Genomic DNA, 27,444 nt, shown 5'->3' with positions numbered 1-27,444 from the left:
TTCATAAAATTTGCTGTAAAAATCGTCACATTGTTATTTATGTAGGAAAATCATGTCTAGAGTGCTTTCTGGTTATCACACATGCTCTCTAAACATCAAAAATACAAGTTATATAACTATGAGCCTGTCTAACATGCTTTAATCCTCAGTTTTTACCCATTTTGTTTATCTTACTATCCTGAATCAAAGCGCAGTCACAATATTAAATGAACACAAAATGTCTTCATGGTCTGCATTTTGAAGAACACACTAATTTGCTTTTTTCTTGCTCTGTGAAAGGTCAATACCAACATAATATTGTACACTATTTTGCTTTGGTACAATGGCTGGTCTTTCATCTACTTTTAAACACCCTTCTCTTGTAGTCACTTGATAATTATGAGTGAAATTCCAAAGCCGTGGAGTTGCTGCTTCCTGGCTTGATCTGCAATCAACATTTTTAATGTATGATTATAGTCAGAATGAACAAAAGCCACTTCATTGAATGCCTTCTGATGCATCTTTTAAACAAGTGGTAATCATATGAATCACTTGATGGTTTAATGGCAATTACTGATCCTTGGCAATAATGTTTGCCATTTCTTCAGTTTCAATGACACTTTTTTGTTGGTGCTATAGATGTAGAAGACTTTTGATCTTTGCTGGTGTCTGATTAGAACTGCAAACCTTACAAGTATGAAAATCAGTTTATAAACATGCCATACAATAACATGACAGCTCTCTCTAACATTCAGTTTTCCGTCACAGTTAACAAATGCTACAGAGCAGAGCTTCCAAGTGTTTGGAACTGTTATGGGCCATTACTTTTAGTTCTTGACACTGTGTCAACTCTGTCCTTGACTTACATTATGATAATTAAATTATCAGTTACATTAACAAATGTTGCATTTTATTTTTAATATTATTAATTGCTTTTATAACAGCATAAATGAGAGGGAGTATAATGTTTGACCTGTAGGACAATGTAGTTTTTGTCTCGCCTGATAAGGCAGGAGACTATATAATCACTTTTCCGTGCAGATGTGCAGATGTGCAGATGTGTGTATGTGTGTATGTGTGTGTGTGTGTATGTGACAAATTTGGTTAAAGTTTTGGTTAAAGTTTGCCTTCCGCCTATTTTCTCGGAGACTATGAGTGGCACGTTCCTCAAACTTGGTGGGTGGGTGCATCTTGACCCGAGACAGAACCGGTTTGTATTGGTTAGTGCGTCAAGGTCACTGAGGTCATGTAGGGGTCATCTGAGGTCAAATTAGTAAAAACTGTCATATGGGCATGAAACTTGGTTGGTACAGTCAACATTTAAAGCCAAATTTTTGGAAGGTTATTTCAAGGTCACCAGGGGTCATCTGAGGTCAAATTAGTAAAAACTGTCGTATGGGCATGCAACTTGGTGGGTGCAGTCAACATTTAAAGCCAAATTTTTGGAAGGTCATTTCAAGGTCACCAGGGGTCATCAGAGGTCAAATTAGTAAAAACTGTTGTACGGGCATGAAACTTTGTGGGTACAGTCAACATTTAAAGCCAAATTTTTGGAAGGTCATTTCAAGGTCACCAGGGGTCATCTGAGGTCAAATTAGTAAAAACTGTTGTACAGGCATGAAACTTGGTGGGTACAGTCAACATTTAAAGCCAAATTTTTGGAAGGTCATTTCAAGGTCACCAGGGGTCATCGGAGGTCAAATTAAGTAAAAACTGTTGTACGGGCATGAAACTTGGTGGGTACAGTCAACATTTAAAGCCAAATTTTTGGAAGGTCATTTCAAGGTCACTAGGGGTCATCTGAGGTCAAATGAGTAAAAACTGTTGTAGGGGCATGAAACTTGGTGGGTACAGTCAACATTTAAAGCCCAATTTTTGGAAGGTCATTTCAAGGTCACCAGGGGTCATCTGAGGTCAAATTTAGTACAAACTGTTGTACGGGCATGAAACTTGGTGGGTACAGTCAACATTTAAAGCCCAATTTTTGGAAGGTCATTTCGAGGTCACCAAGGGTCATCTGAGGTCAAATTAGTAAAAACTGTTGGTCGGGCATGAATCTTGGTGGGCATGAAACTTGATGGGTATGGTCACCATCAGCCAGATAATTGTGCCCAGCCGATAACCACCAAATTCATTTACCTCTACCAAAAGTAATCGCAAAAGCAGGTGGTCACGAAAGCAGGCGAGACTCGTGGTTCGAGAACCGCCTTGTTTAAAGTAGTTCATGAATACAATTTCTAATGATCAGACTCGTTTTTGATGGCAAAATTATTTTAGCCTTTGCTAATTAACAACTCGTTAAGTGTCATTAATCTAAAAATTTAGAACATTACAGGCCAACAATTTGTTTAATTCTTTATTAATTACTTGCTTCTAAAATACAGCATTAATGAGGGGTGGATATTTGACTTCTATCACAGTGGTTCAAACTCCCAACACAATTTCTAAATGTCAGAGCTTTTGTCGCATCATCGTTTTACTCTTAATTAGCAGCTCGTTAAGTGTCATTAATCTGTATAATTAAAGTAAAATTCATAAAATAATACAGCAGAACTATTAATAAGTCCATTCAAATACATCTATTAACCACACAATATTAAATTACTAAAAATTTCAAGTGAATCATAGTTGGTACCTGGCCATGCGTTTTGAACTCGCCACCCAAAAATGGTGGTGTTGTTACGCTTTTCCAAATCGAGACTCGTTCAAATTGTTATATCTCTGCTTAAACAAAAGGTATTGAAGTGTGTTTGGTGTCATTTTGTAACTAAATGAGTGGTCTAACAGACCCCCAAAGGAGAATTGTTTATCAGCTAAGATAGTGGAGTTAGAGTTGTTTGAGTTCAGAATGACCGAGGTGGTGGATGAGGCGGTGGCGGATGAGGCGGTGGCGGTATGTGCAAAGTCTATGGGAAATAAAGATTTTATGTGTGCATGTTGAATCAACTGATCATATCTTTGCATCCATATGGGCTACAGACATGGTTAAGAGCTCTTTTGAAAGATTATTAATTCTGCTAATTGTTTTTAATCATTTTGAACTCTTTATGATTGGTCTAGTCTATAAAATGCAAACTTTTATGTACAAAACTTCCCGTTTTCATATTGAACACTGTAGTAAGCAATGCGGATGTCTTCAAAATCTAAAAGTTGCTGTAAATTTTTATTTACTTATCCTATCATAGTCAAAGTTTACATTTTCTGAGAGGAAATTTGATGAGGAATCTAAATATGGACTTACTTTTTTTTGTATGGGTTAAGGGTAAAATGTTTCAGTTCAAAATATGTTGAATTGTAAAAAAATTTGAACATATTTTGGGACACCCTGTATTCCAAGATTACCAAACAGCTGTGATTTTTTTTTCTTCCAAAGTCAGTAGGCTCCCCTAACCTCTAACCAAATCAATGTTGTTTACTTTCAGTTTATAACTGCAAGTTAGTAATAAGCAATGCATTAAGTGACCCATTTTTTATTTGGATTTTTTTATTCCACCCTGTATAACTTCAAGGTCACCCTGTACAATGAGGGGTGGATATTTGACTTCTATCACAGTGGTTCAAACTCCCAACACAATTTCTAAATGTCAGAGCTTTTGTCGCATCATCGTTTTACTCTTAATTAGCAGCTCGTTAAGTGTCATTAATCTGTATAATTAAAGTAAAATTCATAAAATAATACAGCAGAACTATTAATAAGTCCATTCAAATACATCTATTAACCACACAATATTAAATTACTAAAAATTTCAAGTGAATCATAGTTGGTACAAAATTCATTTTTCTCATAGAGATTACATTGTACCGTGTCCGAAGATCCGTGTCCGTGATCCTCCCACTTTGCACTTCGTTAACTTATTGGTCCGTAAAATTAATTAGCAATGTCGTATTACTTTTCTTTTGGTATCATGTTCAAGCAGAATAAATTAGCTTTCAAATGAATGTAAACTTCAAGGATTATGATGCTGTCTTCATAGTTTAATTAAAGAGAAAAGTTGAAATTTTCAGTAAAAGTGTCACACCTCCCACTTTTCCAGGGTCCCAAGTCAAGACACACGGCCGTATACAATGTTTACAAGATAAGAACGTTAATGTTTTGTACATGAACGTAACATCTTTGATACATAGTTGTTAACACACTGAAAATCTGACTAGAGATTTACAATTTGATGATATCCAAAAGAATACTTACTAACTTAGCATTGAAGAATTAAAAAATTACAGAACTTTCATTTGTTAACATACACGTAGCAATGATTAACAATGTTGAAAATACAAACGTAACGTTTTGTTCATAAACATAACACCCTCGACACATCTAGGATCCGCATAATTTGTTGATTAATGTCATAAACAGTCACAAAAGATTTATGGTCTGATCATTTTATCATTTTATCATTTTAAGGGGACCCGATATTGCATTTGGAAGAACCAGGCTTTTCAATTACTATCAAAACTGCTGGGTACCAAACTTTTTGATACAGCTTGTATAGTATTGTTCTAATTTCCATGCAAAAGGAGCCAGTTGCTTCATCCTTAAAACAAATAGGCTACACCATAATTTCCAATTACCCCATGCAGATAGATAAGACCTTGGTAAGATAAGCATGTTAATTGTTATGTCACTATCACTATCTTGATCTTGATAAGATGCCTGACTTTTGAAACTTTGGGTACATAAACTCATACTCTGCAAGTTAGGTCAAACTTTGCACTATGATTGTTGATTTGAGGTTATTGGACTATGCCATTCAGATTAGGCTATTGTAATCCATAGTGTTGGTCACCGCTCATCGGGTTCTAAGAGGCGATAAACTGGTTACAAAGGTCAAAGTGGTTACAAAGGTCAAAGGTCTCGATTTATTTGGTGTTTTACAAATCCATTAATTTTGTCTTTTAAACAAAGAATATACGCACACCATTTTATCCTGTGCATAACAGAAAACAATAATAAAATAAAATCCAAGCATATTGTGGTTTTATTTCTGAGAAAGGGCATAATTTTAGCAAAACAATTGCGGAGTAAATCTAGTAAGAGTGAAATTAGAAGCTTCTCACAAACTCATGCCTATATTGTGGGCCGCCTCCGTAGAGGGCGCCCCAAAAACAGAGGAAAGTCAAATCATTGGGGAATCCCTTTCAGGCATAGTTCATCACGTATGCTTCGTCAGTGGAGGAGATTTGGTTGTCATCCCTCAAAAAGACCCGGATGTTGATGCGCAGCTCATGAGCAGTCTAAGATTTCCCAAATTGCAAAAGGGCTTATTAAAAAAAATAGTCGGACATTATAATATGCGCTCTGATGGTTTAAATTTGTTGATTTCTGACTTTTTTGGTCAACCGCCACCAGATTTCTAACATCAACGTCTTTTCAGTTTAAATGAGTTTTTCATAAATTCCAAAGAGCACTTCAAAAATCTTAGCTGGGATTGATTTTTTTTATAAGTCTTTTATTTGTAACCTGACTCCAGTTCATGGAGGGAAATCCTGTGTCCTTTGGTGTGATCTCTGTTTTGCTGTGTTGTTTTTACGTGTACAGCTTGTTTCAGTTATAGGTTTAGCCACTTTGAAACATAAAGGCGCAGGATTGGTCATTGCACAAATAGCCTTCAATTGCAAGAAAGTGTGCAATTTGTATAAATAGCACAAATTGCACAAATAGCCAGTTGCTTAAGCAATTTTCACAAATTGCATAAATAGCCACAGGTGTTGCAATTTGTGGAATTTATGTCAGTAAATTGCACGAATAGCCTACAGTTGCAAGAAAGTGTGCAATTTGTACAAATAGCACAAATAGCAACGTATGTAAGCAATTTTACAAATTGCATAAATAGCCACAGGTGTTGCAATTTGTGCCATTTATGTCAGGCAATTGCACAAATTGCCTACAGTTGCAAGAAAGTGTGCAATTTGTACAAATAGCACAAATAGCCATGTATCGTAAGCAATTTTTACAAATTGTAGAAATAGCCACAGGTGTTGCAATTTATGCAATTTATAAAAGCAATGAGGACAATATCTGAGTTGCTTCCAGTAAGCGCTATTTGTGCAATTTTTGCAATTGGTGGAAAGAAAATTTAAGGAAGAATGATACGTACGAGGAAAATCCGTCAACCACCCTAACTACGGTTACACTCAACTTTTCCGGGCTCGCTCATCATTTCTTTTCGAGAACCGCTTCCATATCATAATTATCATCATCATATTCATCATTACGGAGTCATCATCATCCTAGGCATCATATCGGAGTCATCATCATCCTAGGCGTCATCATTATAGTCAAAAGCTGCGTCGGTAGTGTGATGATATTATATCCAATTCATCATCCGAGTCATACTGAATCTGAGGCATCGCCGTAGCGCTGTCCCATTGCTTTCGAGAACCGCCTTATTACAAACCGAGAAAATTTAAGGAAGAATGATACGTACGAGGATGTTTAGAAAGAAAAAACAAGTCCGAAAACCGCCCTAATTGCTTATATAGTCGGTACCTTAAAGCCCTTTCCACCAATTGCACAAATAGCGATCATTGGAAGCAACTAGGATATGAGAAAAATAATCTAAGTTCAAAATTGCATAAATTGCACAAATTGCTGACGGCTAGAAGGGACTTGGCGATCAATGTCATAATTGCTTATATAGTCGGCACCTTAAAGCCCTTTCCACCAATTGCACAAATTGCACAAATAGCGATCATTGGAAGCAACTAGGATATGAGAAAAATAATCTAAGTTCAAAATTGCATAAATTGCACAAATTGCTGACGGCTAGAAGGGACTTGGCGATCAATGTCATAATTGCTTATATAGTCGGCACCTTAAAGCCCTTTCCACCAATTGCACAAATTGCACAAATAGCGATCATTGGAAGCAACTAGGATATGAGAAAAATAATCTAAGTTCAAAATTGCATAAATTGCACAAATTGCTGACGGCTAGAAGGGACTTGGCGATCAATGTCATAATTGCTTATATATAGTCGGCACCTTAAAGCCCTTTCCACCAATTGCACAAATTGCACAAATAGCGATCATTGCAAGCAACTAGGATATGAGAAAAATAATCTAAGTTCAAAATTGCATAAATTGCACAAATTGCTGACGGCTAGAAGGGACTTGGCGATCAATGTCATAATTGCTTATATAGTCGGTACCTTAAAGCCCTTTCCACCAATTGCACAAATTGCACAAATAGCGATCATTGCAAGCAACTAGGATATGAGAAAAATAATCTAAGTTCAAAATTGCATAAATTGCACAAATTGCTGACGGCTAGAAGGGACTTGGCGATCAATGTCATAATTGCTTATATATAGTCGGCACCTTAAAGCCCTTTCCACCAATTGCACAAATTGCACAAATAGCGATCATTGCAAGCAACTAGGATATGAGAAAAATAATCTAAGTTCAAAATTGCTTATATGGCCAGTACGTTAAAGCCCTTTGAACCCTTGTCTTTTGCATTTACTTATAGCTATTTGTGCTATTTGTACAATTTATATATGTGGCGAAATGTAAAATTTCCCTATACCTTAAGTATAGGAAATTTAATAAAACAACCAATCCTGCGCCTTTCTCCTTTGAAAGTGACTTTTGTTACTCTTGGCTATCTCTGCCAGAGGCTATACATACATACGTCTTTGTTTCTCATGTTTTTGCACACCTAGGGAGTCTCTTGGTTTCCTCAGCATGGACTGGAATCTGGAGCTTTAAAATTATTCATGCTTAATTGTTGGTTAATTCTTCTCCATGAATGTTTGTTTTTAAATGTTTTTAAATAATCTTTTGTGAAATAATGCTTTTGTTGAATGTTTAAAATGTTGTTCAGGGGTGTGAGAGTTCCTCTTTTCAGCTGATTTCCTCGTTTTTGGTTGGCAAAATGTATGTGTTTTCTTTTATTTTCAGCCCATATTTGGCATTTTTACCCTGATTTTACACAGTTTTTCAGCATTTTTTTAGTAATTTTCCTCTTTTTTGGTCTGTGGCCTCTCACACCCCTGGTTGTTTTCTGGCAAATGAAATGTAGTATTTTCTTCCTTTGTTTCCCACAGGTTTGGAGGAGATTTGAACTGGTGAGCTAGGAGCTAGAAATTATTAGAAAACGTAAAAATGTCAGACCAAAGTGATTTAGACAGGTAAGTTGAATACCATCATCAATTTACTGGTCAGTGGGTTTGAAATGATTTTGCACAGAGTTGTAATACATCATTTAAAATCAGTGGATAATTTCTCCTGGTGGTCCACATTCTTCCAGCAGAAAAAAAACCAGTCTTTAGTGTCATGATGTCTGGAGGAGGGGTTACTAGGGTTTTTGCTCATTAAGGGGTAGAGAGAGGGAAAGTGGTATACCATTCAAAGAGCACATACTATAAAACAACTTAATTTCGTGAGGTATTGAATTTCACGAGTTCTATTGAAAATTCGCGAAATTAAATACTCTCGAAATTGATCCTTGAAAACACACACAGAAAGCTTAAAACAAGCTTTTATGTATTTTAAGCTTATTCTGTCTTTACAAATCTTCATATTTATATCCATTTACATCGCTCAGAATACTGCATGAAATTAATTTTTCCTGATGCATGGAAGTAAAGTAATATTTGAATTTTATTAGTGCACATCCATTTTGTTTATTTTTCAGTCCTTCTGGTATTGTTTGGACGTTCTTTTTTGATATATTTTCAGTTGATATTTTTGTTATCAGATAGAGGCCATCTTTAATTTGTTTGTTTCTGAACTCTGAACTAGGGGTGTAAATTAACGGTTATTTGTCTAATCGTTTAAACGGACCACAATCCGGTTGGTTAACCGTGTAAACGTATGTAAAAAAAAATACGGCATTATGGGTAATATTTTTTATTTTTCATTTTATTTTATTTTATCAATAATAGGTTAAATCCATGTGTCTGTTAAAAGCTATACACCGTCTTCAATGTTTAGGAAGTGGAGAGGAACTTAGGCTAATTGTGTTTGTTACATGTACCCACAGCATTTTGGGTAATAGCCAAGGGGCATTGGGAATAAGGTGATCAAATATGGCCATGGCCTAACACCGAAGTGGTAAAATATCGCAAAACTATCATCAAAATAGACAGTCAAAATGACAAAATATATAAAAAATCAAGGTTTTATCTGAAATACTAAATATTCCTTGTACACTAGAGGCCAAGAAAAGGGAAATTTATCCCGTGTTTAGAGCGATGTAAACTGATAGAAATATGAAAGTTAGTGCAGAATTCTACAGAGTTTGGCATCATAAAGAAATCGTAAATTCGCGAAAATTAAATACTCGGGAAAATGTCGATCATCGCAAATTCGCAAAATTAAAGTGTTTTACAGTAGTTATTGAGTCCCTTACAGCAATTACAATTGAATGAAGCAATTGAAGTTGTTAGACTATAATTACTACTTGTAGGAAAGTTGTGGAATCCTTTGCACCAAATTTCATTATCAAATTGTAAGACAACCTTGCAGGGGAAACTAGCATTTACATAATGTATAATGTATATATCTCTAGATTATTTAGTCATTCGATTGGCAGGAGGAGTGGTGACTATTGATGAACCCCCCACAACAAGTTGAGGGTTTCCAAGTCTAGCCTAAATATCAAGGAAAAAAGATCTATGAGCATTGCTCTAGTATGATATGACCACTTATAAATTACAATCCAATAGGGCATACATATTTATTCAATTTGCATACCCACAACTTCGCGAAGTAAATCTATCTCACAGTCTTATAATTTGTTCATCCCTCTGTTCTGGATCAACTGAGAAATGGTTGTACCACAGTACATACACGTATATATATGTATTATACTATACTATTTAGTATGTCCATCATGGGAATGATGGGGGAGCAATTCAACTTGTTTTGAATCATAGTGGGACTGTGATAGTATTGTACCATACGGTGGCTATGAAAATCACATTATAATCAACAATATTTCCACTTAGTACACAAGAACTGAACACTACAGGATCACAGTAAAAGATGTATGCTTTAAGCTGTTTCAAGTCTGCAATTTTCCTTTCCCTTAGTCCAAATCAGATAGCTCTACTCAATGAGAGCCAGATAAACATGCAACAGATTCATTAAAATGTAATTTGCTTTAATAATTGACCTGCTCTAGTAATCTGTCATCCTTAATGTTTTGTGAATCTTGTGCGTCATTCATGTTTTGTGTTATGTGCCGTGACATTTACACTGCATAGTATGTTGCTACATGTAAGGACCCATACTGTTCCTATCAACATTTGATGCTAACAGTAGTTTACAAATGGAGTGTTTACTTGCTGTAAAGGTAATTTCAACTCCATTGTCCAAAATGTGTATTCCAGTCCACAGGGCATGTATGTGTTGTATGCTGTCGCAGTTTTTAGATTGAATGTCAAGGAAATTGGAACTATGAGTACGGTACGGTACCCAAAGGTTATGTGTCCAAGTTGCATTAAAATCCATCAAAGCAGACCACAACAGTCAAAAACAGAAAGTTCCCACTCATTTGGATGGTCATATTAAACTTCTGTACTTTTAATTAAAATTAAAAAGCAATCTTACTATAAATAGGGGAATGTTGTATGTATCTATGTATGCCTATAAAGGCTCCGTCAGTTTCGATCCAAATGTCGCCAAATTCATACGGGAGATCGATGAATATACGGGAACGTGTTTAAACTTTATTTGGTTGAAAACGGTCAAGAATTGGCTGCAAAAACAGTGAAAATATGGGTAAAAATAGGATTTTTGTTATGAAAATCGGTTGTCAGCTTACGCGTCACTGCAGCTGACCGGCAGCGCGTTGGCGCCTCGTGCGTAATGCGCACTACGCCAATGGGCGCGTAAATGGCGCAGAGCAGGGTTCGCGCCAGATCGCGTCTTGGCGTCCATGACGCTTTTTGAGCGCCGGACGCATTAATTTTGAAATTATCAAACCTTCTGCGTCCGACCGGACGCAATAAATTTCAATGTCAGTCTTCATAATGAGCTATAATGCAAGAAAGATCCCTGAAATTCGCCAATTGATCATCAAACTAAATACAGTATTCTCCGTTATATGCAAATTATATTATGCAAATTACGTGTGTTCATGGATCTCATACTCAAAACTTAATGCCAGACAACTCGTCGTCCGTATTCCATAGTGGCGTATAGTGGGCGCCATGAATAAACAACTTTTCGAGAAAATCGGGTTTGAAGAAATGCCAATTTAAAATCGAGTTGTGTAAATCAGACATTCATTATATTTTGTAAATGATGTAACATTTCTGTAGTAAACTGAATAGATTTTATTGTTATATATTTTTCAAAAGAAATAAATACATACTATTGCTGGCAAACTGAAAATAAAACTATACGTCACTATGGAAAACAAGCAAAACGCAATACCCTAACCTAACGTTAACCGTCGCCACCTCGGTCGCCGTGTAATCCCTATGGCGTTACTTTTAAATGCGTTAAGTATTCCATAGTGGCAGGGCATAGGAAAAATATTTCCTGTCTGGGAACTTAAACTATGTTCCTTAAAATTTTCTGTGAAATTCTTGAGCGCCTTGTCGCACGTCCTTAACGGTTGGGGTCCAGGAGCTCAAAAGCCTAAAAAACTCATGGATTTTAGACTTTTAAACTAAGAAATCACCATTCTGAGGCTCAATTCAGGCATGAGAGTGGGCTTTGATAAAAAAAAATTATCCATGTGGGTCGAGGAGGCAGAGCCCCTGCGGGGGTCGAGGGGCAGAGTCCAGGCGATTTTAGCAGTAAGCACCCCAAAAGAGGCCATTTGTGACATAAAAAATGCATATATCTATGTTAAAGTAATCTTGACCTGTTTCAGACGTTTTTGAAAAAAATGCTTCCTTCATCCTAAAAAAGTGGTTTTAAATGTTCAGTTTCCTATACTTTTGTACATGAGAGGCATTCTTCAAAGTTTTTTCTTTGCCTAATAACATGGCCTACATGGCTGATATTGATATATTTAATGCACAATATAAAAATGATGATTCATTAAATTTTTGACACCCCCCCCCCCCTCTTCGGGTATGTGGGAGGGGGCCCCCATGGGGGGGGTACTAATGTGTATGAAGAATGCATTGTATGATAAGAGTAATGTGTAAAATGTGTTTTTCCTGGCCTTACACAAAATCTAACCCATCTCACAAATCTTACTATAAATATACAAACCCAACCAAGCCTAACACCCTTGCCCAACCCCCAAAAGAGAATTACAATAATGTAGGGGTGTAATTGATTTCACCCCAAAATCGGACCTACATGTAGGCCTATATAGCATGTTTAGTATTATTAAATGCATGAATATATAAAGTTTCAATTACTTTGTTTAGCCTCATCTCATCAAAATAGCTATTTTTATGGCTTATTATAGGAAGAAGAAAGCTTTCACATAATTTTGGAAAAAAAAAAAATCTAACATTCTGAAAATAAAAATAAAAATACATTTAAGTGCATAAGCTTTTTTCTTCTGGGTAAGAATTATTTTCTTGCATGCAACAACCTTTTTCTTGCAGGTTAGAAATTTGATAAATAGGTCCATGCATGCATTTTGTATATGATGACCTATTTATCAAATTTCTACCCTGCAATAAAAAAGCTGTTGCATGTAAGAAACAAATTCTTACCCAGAAGAAAAAAGCTTTTGCACTTAAATATATTTTTTTTGTATTTCCAGAATTTTAGAATTTTTTTCAAATTTCCAAAATTATATGAAAGGTTTCTCTTTTAATTTGTTAGCAATAAAAATAACAATTTCCATGAAAATTGAAATGAGGCCAATTTAAAGTAATCAAAACGTTATAAACACATTCATGCAATGAATTTAAAAACATTAAATATAGGTCAGATTTTCTGTCATTTTCAGGTGAAATCAATTTCTACCCTAATTCCCTTTTGGGGGTAAGGGCAAGTGTTTTGGGTTACAAAAACAAAATATGTTAAAGGTTAGTTGGGCTTGGGTGGTTTGAATACATGCAATAAGGTTTTGTGGGTGTGTAGGAAAACATTTAAAAAGAACTTCAGAAAAAATTTTAAAAAAAAAATTTAAAAAATCGATTTTTTTTTTTTTTTTTCCAATTTTTTTTCTGTGACCTCCAATTTTTTTTTCTGGGAACAGGCGCCGCGTTACCGCATGATTTCGAGGGCCTGCATAGTGGCGTATAGGTCCGATACGTATGCGCCACTATGACATACGATTTTTTTTCATTTTGCCGATATTTCATAATTATAAAATGTGTATAAAAAAGTATGGCGTATGGTCGATACGCCACTATGGAATCTGAAAAATGTCACTTTGTAACTATATCGCCACATTTAATTAATTAATTACTAATTAATTAGCTAATTATGACTAATGAGACTTAGAAAAATGAAAGAGAACATTATTAAAAACATATGTGCCAATTTTCAAAAAAATGACCAAAAATCACTATACGCCACTATGGAATACAGCCGACGAACTATGACATCATAGAAGTAGCAATGTTTATATGGGTGTATAGTTCAGTGGTGAGACGAAAATATCGTGTGTCCTGCCCTGCGTGACAATCATCCAAAATTATACAAGATTTTCAGGATTACATAGATTCCTCACATTATTTTAATGCTTCAGCTACTGAATTTGTGAGTTTCCTCTACTCAAAAATGTAGAACTTCTCTTGATTACTGAAGGAAAATTTGCATTAGAAAGGGCACATGATAATCAGCTTAAGAAGTTAGGTTGCTGAATTTTGAACCACATTCGGCCTGCAACACTGCAATTGCATAACGTTGCCTGACTTGCCTCTACCGGCGCAGATAGTAAAATTTGACTGTTTCACATCATCTAGTAAATTTCCACCAATGACAAAATTACCCAGTAATAAGCTTAACAAATGTTACAGTTTCCAAAACTTTCCATGCATGGGTGGCCATGTGGTAATTATTGTCACAAAATTTTTCAAAACATGATCAGTCACAAAATAACTCCTTGTTTCTTTAATTGTTCGTCTTCAGTACTCTTCTTAGGGGTGGTGCAATAATTATGTGTACCCCCGAGGCGCTGAATTATAGGGGTGGGGGGGCAAAGATTTTTGGCAGGCCAAAAGGGGGCAAGCATTTTTTTGGCAGGTCGAAAGGGGGGGTCAAGCGATTTTTGGCAGGTCGAAAGGGGGGGCAAGCAATTTTTGGCACAGATATTTTGGGCACCGTTTCTATATTATGCCCTAAAAAGGTGTAGGAAAACGCTACGAACACGTTCAAATATGGTCATTTTCACAGTAAAGGGTGTAACTTTTGATTTTTAGGGTCAAAATTTCAAACCACTTAAATATGTTTCTGTTTACTGTAATCATGCATAAAAGCAACTTAAATTCCAGTAAAATAATGTTTCAAGGCTTAAATCTTTTGATTTCTGATAAAATATTTGACATTTCCATAACATTTTGGTTAAAATCTAAGAAAAATGTATTTTACATAAGCTCAGAAAATTATGACATGAAAGCTGGAATACATGTGAAATCCCATTCCAAAGTAAGTCAACAGATATAAGTTAAATTTTATACCATGTTTTGCTATGTTTGTAATTGCAATTTTGAAAATTTTTAACATCAAGGGTCATTTGCAATGGAAATTTCCCAACCTTAAACATATTTTTTAAGTTTTAATTGGGTTCCTAAAATAATTTAAATGTCTAACTTCATGTACAAATACTACTTGATGAAAGGAACCTCCCAGCCAAGTTTCACAGAAATTGGAGTTATTATTTAGAATTGGCAATTCAAGCGATTTGTGTTTCGGAGGCTTCAGTTAACAACACAGGTGATCATAAAAGTAAAATATTTGGCTAACTACTACAAGTTGACATGAAAAAATAGGTAAATAATATCACAATTACCAATTTTCATGCTTTGCTTCTAAGTATTGAATTTCAGTTGTGACAAAAATTAAATTATCACAGCAAGTCATTTTTTTTGTTTCGGAGGCTTCATGTTAACAATGGCTAAACATTGCAGAAGTAGTTTTTTTGAAAACAACACTGTTGGGATCATCTAAGCTGTTATTTTCTTGTGTGTATTGAATCAATGATTCTATGCGGCTGATATTGTAGATTTATAACATGGTAATTTTTTCACCCATTTGTTAAGTATGGTGTTATTTGCATGTGAAGCCTCGAAACAGACTTTCTTGGATATCAGTATATTTTTCAAGCATTAACCATAATATCAATTTTTTTTAATTTATGACATTCTGCACATATCATGCAACAATTACAATGCAGATATCAATATGGAACATACCAATTTAGATATGCATAGATGATAATTAAGCTTACTGTTGTTTGGAGGCTTCATTTGTTTCGGAGGCTTCAATTGTTAACGGAAAGTTTGTATTGGGTCCCATTTTCAAGCGGTGATATATATCTCCATGATTTAAAAACAAGTGGCTTGGGGATCTACTTTGCTACATTTTGATAAATAGATTGGATGAGCTCTTTTATTTATATTTGCCCAAGCTTGCTGAACAGTTTGTTTCGGAGGCTTCAAAAAAGTTAACGGAAAATCGGCTCTTTGAAGTCAAGATTTTATAAAAATTTTAAAAGCTTGCAAATCGACTAATTTTTGTTACCCATTTCAAGTTAAGATATCAACTGTTATGAATCAAGAAGAAGTGAAGAAATAACCAAGAATTATGAACCAAAGCTATACCCACAAAGTTTGTTAACAATTGTTAACGGAAAATGAAGCCTCGAAGCGACAAATATCGAAGTCCGGTTCTCAAAAATACAGGGCTGTTCACAATTAAATCTAATGTGGCAGTGTTTACTGAACATATGACCGTACTTTCAGGATAAGAAAAATTATCCATGAACTAACTGAAGAAAACACAGGGTTTTACAAAATGTTACTGTTTTTACAGTTTTTCAAAATGGCAATATTAGGTACATTTAAGCCTGCCAAACTGAACGCAGTAACTCCGAAGATGATTATGCTACCCAAGGTAGCTGCTAACTAGATGACTTATGTGGCCAAAAATCATGGAATTCTGTGGCTTTATTAGAACACTACGGATCAAAATGTTAAAAATCCAAAGTTACACCCTTTACCGTGAAAATGACCATATGCAAAATTTCCTGCTCGCTGCGCTCGCATTATATGTTAAGACAATTTAAGGTTTTAAATTTGGGTTCCCAAAATCTTGCATGTGTAAGGGGGGGCAAAGATTTTTGGCACGTCAAAAGGGGGGGGCAAAGGTTTTTGTACGTCGAAAGGGGGGGCAAAGATTTTTGGCACGGCCAAAGGGGGGGGGTAGCGATTTTGGCAGAACATTTTGAGAATTCACCCCCCCCCCGGGGTACACATAATTATTGCACCACCCCTTAATGTGTTCATATATCACATTACCCAAAAAAATGCTTAACAAAATTTGGGACCCCGAAAAAGTTACCCCGGACCCCGAAATTTTTGGAAATGGGGGTTGAAGGGGTCCAATGGACCCCGTAAATTTTGACCCAGCGCTAACCCTGGCGCAGAGCCACGTGACTGCGAGCCAGAGACCAGTGGACATGATAATACGGAAAGAAGGAAAAATAAAGGACAAAAAGGTACATGGACGGGTCACGGAATTATGATAATGGGTGAACACGTCATGAGACACGCTATGAGAGGGCGTAATAAATACGGAAAAAGATGTTTGTTGTATAAACAACATGAAGCGGTACTATAAAGAAAATTTAAATTAAAATGAGGAAAAAAAAGTACGAGTAATATGCCAACGGGTTAAAGTAACTAAATGAAACGGGAACGAAACAAAGAAGGAAAGAAACTAATCAGGAAATGTAAGAAAAACATGGAAACGGGAAATCACAAGCAGCAAATAAACAAAGAAGCTAAAGGGAAATGTAAGAAAGAACAGATTTAGAAAATAATGGGAACAAGGTTAAATAAATAAATAACATGGAAACGGAAAATCACAAGCTAAGCAAAAGAAACTAAAAAAGAAAGTGTAAGAAGAGACAGATTTAGAAAAATAAAATGTACCTTTTCAATGATTCTACCTGTTCAGTAATTATTCCTGTTATGGTGAACGCTCCCATCTAGCGGGGACCCGCGCAAAGCGCGGGTATCCCGCTAGTAAGATTAAATATGACTGTCACTTGCACTTCCTGACAGCTTAGATCCCATGGTTTGTGATATCAGTACATTTTGCAAGATGTCACTCAGTAAAAGTAAAAGTGAATTGCGAGAACAAATGATAGCTAGTGTGTCATTGTTAAGGTGATAAAAATGTGGTGTGTGAGTGTCCAAAGCTTTGGCACCTGTAAGTGTACAGTCTGTAGCTCTTTTGTGTACCTTGTTTCAGGATGCTAAAGCAGTGAGGGTCCACAGAGTTGGTATATTATAAAGTATAAACACAACCAAAGAAGAAAGTTCACACTTGTGTAACTCTTCATAAATCTATTTAAAGCTGATCATGTTATGATAATTTGATCGATAAGGTCGTGTGCAGAATCTTGTTTAGTTCCAATTAGATACTACATTTGCTACCAAATCTCTAAATTGACAAAGATTGATACCAGTATTTGAAATATGATGACAATTTGATTGATACGGTTGTGTGCATAATCTTGTTGAGTTCCAATTAAGTACTACATTTGCTACCAAATCTCTAAATTGACAAAGATTGATACCAGTATTTGAAATTTGGTCTCTTTTTAAAAAGTTTTATATCAAAACGATCACGCGGTCAAAATTGCTAGATGTCGTCAAGTAAAAAAATAACGTCCAGATAAGTTTAAAGTAGCCTTACCCATGGCATGCTTACCGAATTAAAACCATAATACCCACACTCTCAGACTGTTATGCTTCACTCATGTACTATATACTGGGGGCATGGTGATATGACGAAACATTTTATACCAGCTTTTATACATTTACAAGCATAAAGACAGTAGAAAGTCTGAAGAAGTATGTGACCTTAAATTTGATGTGTGTGTGGGCCAAAGCCAATAGTTTACTGAATAATACAGATAGTATACTATCATCATTCCAGATATATATACCAGTATAAACACTACCCCACACAAGTTCAGGACATTGGGGCTGGTTTATAAAAAGCTTTGCAAGTTATTTTAAGCCAAGACCTGGACTCAAGAATTTCTAGGATGGTATGTTGAGTATTCCAATGATTGAAGGCAGCGGAAGTCAAGGGCATGCATAGCATGACATCTACATGTAGTAAATCAGAGCCAACTGTAAAGATTACTTTCAACTGATACATATTACAAAAAATTACGTAGAGGATTGTCAGGTTACATTGCTACTTAAAACAAAAGAATTAGGAATCTAATTAAGAAACTGTTTGAAGAATCCAATTAAGAAATTATTTAGTACTTGCAAATATTGAACAATTAATAAGACAGCTATATTTTGCTAGTGTACAAATTATATCCTTAATAAAGAATAGGTCCCGGGAATAGGTGCAATATTATTGGTCCACTCATGGTGGCTTGCAGAAAAATGCTGGGGTGGGGGGTCATAATGGGTATTCCAATACCGGTTATTGAAAAGAGTGCATAGAGCTATCCTTATGAACTTGCAAGCTTTACATTATAACTGCATGATTTTGTATTTGTTGATGTGCAAAACAGGCTGGGTTATAAGGATTTTTCCAACTTTCGAGAAGGGGTTACAAAAATTGATTTCAGTCAATATTTTGAGAACCCAGCTGCCTCCTAAGAAATTTACAATCCTAAGCTTTTCTAAACTACTAGTATTCTATTCACTAAATGGTATCAGTTTCTTGGTCTTTAGTTTTTAAATTATAGATTTTAATCATTCTACCGTATTTCGTCAAATAGTCACCCCCCCTCAAATAAACGCCCCCCACCACTTTTTTCAACCAAGAAGTTTCAAAAATGCTGATATTTCCATGCTATCTTGTGTAGTAAGCTTACCAAGTTGCGCACATGGTCAATAATAGCGTCAATAATTGGCGAAAATCTGGATCAGAAACCTGGAAGTGAACCAAAAGTCAGTGTCAAAAGTTCATAGTTTGTCATTTTAGCGTGACTTTTAAGCTTACCTAATGATTTTAACAGGAATTGTCGTGCTAAAATGACCTCTAATAAACGCCCCCCCCCCCTTGGGAAAATGTAACGCCCCCGGGGGCGTTTATTTGACGAAATACGGTATTTACAAAATCATTCATCCAGCAGTCTGATTCTTGCATCCCATTGGTCTTGTGAAAAAGTACAATTGCTAAATCATGTACATTTCGTCGGTCGCAACACATAGTGGCGTACGTGAATGACAAAATACGTCTCCCGAGCAAAACGTTTTCGAAGGATAAGCTACTAGTAACTGAGTCAATACTCGTCCACTGTTATCTCTCAGTGGCCCGATTCCATTTGAAATTGAAGTTTAAGGTTCAAACTATAACACTGTATCGTTAATAGTAAACAATAAATAACTATTATAGGATAATAGCTAGCTCTAAATCATTACCCCACTATGTGAAATGGAAAGTTTGAAAAATCACTCTACGCCACTATGTGTTGCGACCGACGATTTGTATGGGTAGCAGGTCTATTGCCTGGCATGCTGAGAAGTTTTAGTGAGTTCATGACATTCACAGATAATGTCATGAATACAAATTGAATCAGAAATCATAAAAAGGAATTCAATCAAAGGGCTGATGATAGGTAACCCAAGTTATAGGAGACATGTAAGCTTAATATGCCTAGAACTAGCCCCATCCGCAAACCGTGACGCCCCTCAAATAGCGTTATAGTTGGTCATTATATCAGACCATGATCAGACGGTATCAGATGCCACTGACCTGGTGCTAAATATTCCAGGATCTTTGGTCCCACAAACCTCACATGTATGCAACTATCGCACAGATTGGTCCTTATTATTCTCTCCCCCAATTAATTTAACACTGTGTGTGTTCACTTAATCAATGCAAGTAAAAGGGGAAGATGGAGGCTAGGGAAGGTATGATAAGGCTAATGAAATTCAATGTTATGTTTAGCGTCACCCGCCCGCGTTTGGATTTTCTGGCCGCGTTTGTGATGCCAAAATCCCAAAACAATTCATTATTTTGTATTTTGTACACAATTAGTTTCCAATGGGGACACAAGCACAAATGGCAATGATAAATCAACCTATTCCAACATAAAAAAGAACTAAAAACAAGATTCTGTCATCAAATTGAACTATAATTGGCCATTACCCCAAGGAGGGCTGGTTTGGGACCAATAATGTGGACAGTCATTTAACAATTTATGGCCTTTTAACTGGTAAGAGAGCTGGTGTAAATACCTGCATGGTGAAAAATATTTTTAATGCAAATTTGTTGGTTCATATGCCTTCAAAAGCTTTCAAAAAAGGCCTACTGATGATTATAGTTGTTTTAATAGAATATTGGAGGGTATATAGTGCGACAAGTGTTGATGAAGTGGCTGCTATTTTGTAATTAATGAAACGCTGCAAAATAATGAATAATGAATAATGAAAAAGTTGCCTCATTGTGGTTTGAAAAAAATGTTACGCTAAACATAACATTGACTTTCATTAGCCTAACAAGCTGGGGGAACAAGTTTTCAAGTGACCACACTTGGTCTTATATGAAATAGCATATTTGGCACAAAACTATTTAAACATCATCAGATTACAACATGCTATAATGAATCCTTACAATTAGTACAATATTTTAGTTGCCTTGCAACATTCTGTATCACATTGCTAAATCAAGTTCAAAGTGCAAGGATAACATTAATTGAATGGAAACAAAGCAAGAACACTGGTGGTTCCCCGTGGCGTTGGTCTCTCATTAACCACCTCCCACTGACCTCTCAATATTGAGTGTCAAGTTGAAGAGAACCAGCAAGATTAGTTTTGCAGACCTTTGAGGCATTTTGGAATTGCTGTTACATGCATGTTTTAAACAGATTAATTGAGTAGGGCAAATCAATATGATCAATATGCTTTTTATTTGAAGCTAATTGGACACTACAGTCTTTTAAAATACAAACATTTTAAATTTCTCTGGATTGTTTTTATTTATAACAAATGCTCAAGAATAATATATATGTAATTTTGCCAATATTTTGCTAAAAAGCCCCATCCATCTTCTCATGTATACATGTATTGATTGATATTCTAACATACATACGGTATTCCTTATGCCTTAAAATATAGATGCAGACAAGACAAGTGTGGTGAACAAAATTTGGGCATAAAATCTAGGTTAGCTTTAGGTTTTGAAATGCAAAAAAACCAATTCCTAACATTAAAAACAAGCAACCAGTCAAGCTGCGGCATATTATTATTACACAAAATTGTCAGTCTGTCCACCCACATCTTACCCAAGTTACAAATGTCAAAGCTGACATTTTTGGATTGATTTACAGATAACGATTCCCTTTTCCCCATCTCTTGAGAGAGATTCTCTGCTGATATTGTAGCCAAACCACTGTACACGCATGTCATAATGCACCAGGAATGTATTGCATCGTTAAAAGTGAATATGAGCTGCAATTATCAGCGCTATTTATATCTTATTGCTGGGAGATGTGAAGAGATGTCGGCAATGTCTGTCAAGATGTGTGTTTACCTTTATTATTGTAGTAATCTCTCTCTCACTCTCTCCCCCTTTCTCCCTTTCCCCCTTTACCCCAATTCTTTCTTTCTCCTCTCTCCCTTTTTCCAAGACTATTCTCACTCTTCTTCATCTTTTTTTTATTATTAATCAGAGTAATCTCTCACTCTCTCCCCCTCTCTTCCTAATTCTTTCTTTCTCCTCTCTCCCTTTTCCCAAGACTATTCTCACTCTTCTTCATCTTTTTTTTATTATTAATCAGAGTAATCTCTCACTCTCTCCCCCTCTCCCTAATTCTTTCTCTCCTTTTTCTTTCTTTCTCCTCTCTCCCTTTCCAAGACTATTCTCACTCTTCTTCATCTTTTTTTAAAATTATTAATCGGAGTAATCTCTCACTCTCTCCCCTCTCTTCTCAATTCTTTCTTTCTCCTCTCCCTTTTTCCAAGACTATTCTCACTCTTCTTTTTTTTTATATTATTAATCGGAGTAATCTCTCACTCTCTCCCCTCTCTTCTCAATTCTTTCTTTCTCCTCTCTCCCATTTCCCAAGTCTATTCTCACTCTTCTTCATCTTTTTTTATTATTAATCAGAGTAATCTCTCACTCTCTCCCCTCTCTTCCTAATTCTTTCTTTCTCCTCTCTCCCTTTTCCCAAGTCTATTCTCACTCTTCTTCATCTTTTCCATACTGGAAGCCATTTTTAAAGGTTTTCCCCTCGCATTCATTCAATATCCATCTCTTACTCTCTCTTCTCTTCCCTTTCATGTGTCCTTCCACTTCCTCTCAAAATGTTTATGTACATGTATCATGTATTCTAGATGCTTTTTCCAAGCTGAATAACTTCAAAGTACCTTTTCCAACCTTGATATAGCGCCCAGTGGTCAGTCACTCCTGGGGCACTTGCCGGAATTAAAACAATAATATTAAAGTCGAAATTGGCAAACTTTATATCATATTTGCCTTATGCACATAAAGATGTGCTACATTGTACCGTATCCTAAAAGTCAAATCATCACAATCCTATGCCAGAAGACCTACATGTATGGTCATTTTGAATATTTGATAGAATTTCATTGTCCAATGAAAAATTAAGTGCAGTGGCAGGTCTCACTTTTTAGATTCCGTAAGGGTGCTTGTTAGAGGAGGGGCACTAATTATGTCAAATACAATGTTCTGTTTTCATTAAAATGATTTCATTTGAGCATTTTGCAAAATTAACTTTCACTAATTATTTACAGGTTCGCTGCATACATATGAATTTGATACAGAAAAGTAAACAGTTGCATATTCACAAAAATGTTAGTTCACAATTAATTTATGTGAATAACTTTTTCATACATTGTTGGTGCATCATTTATAAAGCAACACATTGTAAGCCTAGGGACACTCAACGGGGAGCAAATTTGCCCTTGTAAGCCACCAATTGCTCCTGGTTCTTGTAAAATTCATATGAACCAGGAGCAATTTATTTTAGAAAATTGCTCCTGGTTTCAGTTTTTGCACTTGATGCAGTAGTGCTGGTATGCAGAAAAGGATTTACTATTTGAAAATTGCTCCTGTTTCTTCAAAAAATGCGCCTGGTGTCTGTAAAATCCCAGTGAACCAGGAGCAATGTTCAAAAACAAATTGCTCCTGGTTCCAGTCTGCTTATTTCAAGGCTTGGTGCCGAACTTTGGGAACAGAGAACTGTGGTTACTGGGGTTTCTGAAGTTGAACTTATTTTTTTTATCTTGTGAATTATAATTATAGGTTGAGTTGAGGAGCTAAGAAAATGTAAAATTTTTAGTTGCGAACAGCACCTCATGCATTAATTCTGTACTTCAGTTTGTTCGAACTGGGGATGTTTACGGCGTTGCCTAGGTCGGAATACATGCGACGGACTCGACATGCTCTCTCTGTCGGGAGTCGGTATAAGGGCCCGGGATAAGGGCGCACACCACCAAATCACCAATAACTGTGGTTGGGCAACGATTAGTAAAGAAGGAAAAGAGGGATGAAAAGTGGAATTCATGAAAGCTCAAGAGTTTTCTTCATGTTGTGAAGGATTAGTTCGACAAAGATCAATTGACAGTTTGCGAAATGCAGTTTACTTCGCCGTCTTTAAATAAATTTGTCTTTATTACACAATGATCATGACAGTAACAAAAATTGTCAAACTTGAATACAATAAACTATTAAGCCCTTCAATGTTCAACCCGCACCTTCCGAGATTCTGTCGAGCTTGTTCAATTTGAGTATAAGTGCTACAATTTTCCCATTATCCCCAAATGTAGGTCTTCGGAATTGACAAAGAACCTGAAAATGGCACCCTTGACCGCTGCACAAATGAGTGCTACCCCCTCATGGATTGTAAGAAGTTGATTATCTCTATTGCAGTTTGTGGTGACCATTAGCACCGGCTCATTGCCAATGTGACAAGCCCTGGGGAAGTTTTCTCACCGTTGCACCCACGGCTCGTTGACTTCTTTGCAGCCGGCCGCACATTCACACGCTTACAGAGCTCAAATTTCAGGGAGGCACCAAGGCCATTGGTGGTGCCCCAGATATAGATCTTGGTCAACTTCAAGGCATTCTTCATCATTTGGTGGCCTTGGTACCCTTCTTCGTCTTTGCCCAGTGGCCTTGAAAATGGGTGCCCCCAATTCAAATTTAAGGCCTGCACACCCCCCTCAAGGAACCGAAACTGCTGTTCTAAGTGACCATTAAAATTCAAGAAGCACTGACATGCAAACATGGTGGAGTAAATATCCAGACTTCAACACCATTCAATACGGGAATAGCCCAGGCCAGGCCCAGCAACAATCATAACAAACTTGTGTAACGCACGCAACATCCGGCTCGTGTGTTTCTAAATTTAATCCAGTAAATGTTGTATAAATGTCAGGTATAGTTTGTCATCAAGACTATGATGCGATGGTTGATGTACAGATTAAGGAATTGTGGTAGACTAAATTGATTGTAATATGGGGGATAATTTGAAAGCTGCTGTCATTTGTTGTGCGCATCATTCATGTCAGTCAGCTGGTGATTTGTGTTATGAGCGTCAAACATTTCAAAATTGCTGCCAGGCTATTGCAGTTGTAACATAATCAAATCGTGAGGGAGGAAAGTATGTACGTGTAATTTGTTGTAACCAGTCCAACCGTATTACTGGGCCAACATAAATTTGAACTCGTTCTACGTTATCTTGGACGGGTTTGGCTGTGTAAATGATCTCGATTGAGGTAATCAAATTAAAACAACATGTTAAGTTAGCGACAAAATATGGGAACAAGAGATGGGACAATTTGTCTAACTGATGAATGTTCAGCCTGTTAAAAGTGTATATTTCAAACAAGGATACATGGTGTTTCTGGGGTGTGTGCTAAGGTTGCATCTGTGTGTTTTTGACACCAGCAATGGAGAACACATGCATACTGCTAGGTGGACATCCACTGTTGCTGGACGGCGGTAACACTAGCTCAAAATGGCATAAAACGCATTATAAACACAATACAGCAAATATAGTCATGGGTTGTATCATTGTCCATGTTCGCTGGTATTTGTATACATGCAAGGGTGTGTGAGAGGGGACCATGTAAATATTCCGTCCATCAGTGATGTGTATTCTCATGAAAATACATTAGGAAATAACATCTACAGGGCAAACATTTTAGGAAATTCTTATTTTGGATTGCCGTTGCCATGACACTGTTTCAATACTTTGTTTATATTGCGCTTTCAGAATAAATGATGACATACATTTGTTCAGAGCTCTGACATTTATTCAAATATTGATTTCATCATGTCACAAGCACTCATGATGTATGCTACACATTTGCACTTGTAGGCCTTCTTGATACTGGAGACATGAATACATCATGGACTGCAATGGATTCATGACATAAAATAAATATAGATCCATTCATTCAATCACTCATTCAATATAATTTCCATGTGTCAGTTTCTTACATATGTATAGGATTGTAAACAGCATTTGCAAAACTACATTTTGCAGAAAACCTCATTGAATTTGGACAACCAGTTCAAAAGATGTGAGCAGTTAAAGAGTTTCCAAAACAATAGCAAACAAATGGAAATTCTTTTTAAAGCTATATCTCAAAATCAATATTTCTGACTTCCGACTAATTTTATTTGATCACGTCACATAGGATTTTCACATAATGATCTCAATTTTCAAAATCATATAGAACAAATTTATATTTTAAAAGAAATGTATCTGAAGCATTATATAAAATTATATGATAGCAATTCACAATCACAATTTCCATAATCATATTGAAACAATTTTATATTTTATTTGCATAGAGAAATATAGCTGATGCATATAAAATTGTATAATTAAATAGCAAATTTTCAATTTAATGATACATAATTGTGTTAAGATATACTAAATGCAATGAATTTCCATATTATATATATTTGATTTGATTTGTAGCCAACTTGAGTTTGTTTACACATTGTAAATTGTATTTTCATAAGTACTTGTTGGATATGTAGAAGAGTGAAAGAATCAATTCTTTTCTAATTAATTCTTTTGTGCAGATGTTTTGCTTATAATGTAAACTTAATTCAGTCTGATGTTTTTGCTTTGATAATTTACACTTCTAATGAAGTCCTACAGCTGTGAATTTTAATTCCATAGAGTTGGTACTTGTCTTTTTAAAATGCAAAAGCAGATGCTGATGTTTTTGTGACCTTCTTTTAAAATTAACATGTTTTTAATTCGACTAAATTTATCCAATTTTTTTTTAATGTTTATTTTGACAGACAAATAGAACAACTCAGAAGATGTGAGATTATCAGAGAAAGTGAAGTCAAAGCATTGTGTGCTAAGGCCAGGTAAGTTGGATTTGGGTAACCCCATTTGAAATTCAGATTCCCTGTGTGAAAAATTAAGATTATGTCTTCCATAGGGGATGTATGGATTTCAACTGGAATAGCCCAATGCAGGTAACTAGGCCATTGGCCTGGTAAAAATACATCATCTTGTGGGCAACAATTATTTTAGATCAGTTGAGTAGTTACAATATATCTACAGTCGATATAGAGTTATCCACATAATTATCTGGTATTTTTGGGGAAAAATTATTCTGAAAATTTACTTAATGGCCCAATAATAATTATAACATCAACACAATAATACTGAACAGTAGCTGCTTGTATTGTAAAATCCATGTATTTTTTTCAGTGTGTTTGTTGTGTGTGTTTCATAGTGACTTTGATATAATTGATTCATCAACTTCAAGCAGGCTTATATTGGTACTGGTACCTAGAACATGTTGAAGCCTTTTTGTAAAATGGTTTTGTAAAATTCTTGGAAAATCAATTTGCCAGCAATGGAACCTGCCAAGACTGGTATTTCATACACGATGCAAGTAGAAATAGGCAAGGGATGGCTTCCAAAAGCCAACAGCTAGTCAACCGCTGGAGCCCTGGCAGACTGGCAGATGTAACCATGTTACATTGTTCCAAATTATAGAAACCAGCCATCCCTAAACCTGCGGATCTTTTGATTTTAGCCAAATTAGTTGACTGCATGCAATTTGGCATGTAACCATGAATAACAATTGTACATATTTTGCATTTTATGATGATACTGATTAATGGATATGAATTTATCACCTGTCAACAGAGAAATACTGGTAGAGGAGAGTAATGTACAGAGAGTTGATGCACCTGTCACGGTGTGTGGAGATATACATGGACAGTTCTATGACCTCAAAGAATTATTCAAGGTATGATATCAGAGAGACAGTCTGCTGCTGGTAAGACAGACAGACATCATTACAGATGGACAAGTTACAAGTTTGTACAAGTTTTTATCTTTACTCCAAGTGGCTGGTGTACATAAATGATGAAAGCAATACAAAACAATGG

General features: G+C 35.9%; 1 protein-coding gene and 1 long non-coding RNA gene across 3 annotated transcripts in view; one reads left to right on the top strand and one right to left on the bottom strand.

Moving 5' to 3' along the window:
- LOC140150724 (uncharacterized) overlaps positions 1-27,444 on the bottom strand; it is a 410,742-nt gene that overhangs the window by 45,419 nt on the left and 337,879 nt on the right. The gene's annotated exons all lie outside the window — the stretch shown is intronic.
- Positions 1-27,444, top strand: part of LOC140150697 (serine/threonine-protein phosphatase 4 catalytic subunit) — a 48,522-nt gene that overhangs the window by 3,758 nt on the left and 17,320 nt on the right. For both annotated transcript variants that reach the window (XM_072172784.1, XM_072172792.1), the window contains exons 2-4: positions 8,025-8,108; positions 26,335-26,406; positions 27,200-27,302. In XM_072172784.1, coding sequence (XP_072028885.1) covers positions 8,083-8,108; positions 26,335-26,406; positions 27,200-27,302 — 201 coding nt within the window. In that variant the 5' untranslated portion in view covers positions 8,025-8,082. The remainder of the gene's footprint in view (positions 1-8,024; positions 8,109-26,334; positions 26,407-27,199; positions 27,303-27,444) is intronic.

This window comes from Amphiura filiformis, chromosome 1 (assembly GCF_039555335.1).
Source record: "Amphiura filiformis chromosome 1, Afil_fr2py, whole genome shotgun sequence".
Taxonomy (NCBI): Eukaryota; Metazoa; Echinodermata; class Ophiuroidea; order Amphilepidida; family Amphiuridae; genus Amphiura; species Amphiura filiformis.
Note: the sequence above shows the minus strand (reverse complement) of the source record. Positions and strands in the feature narration are given on the sequence as shown.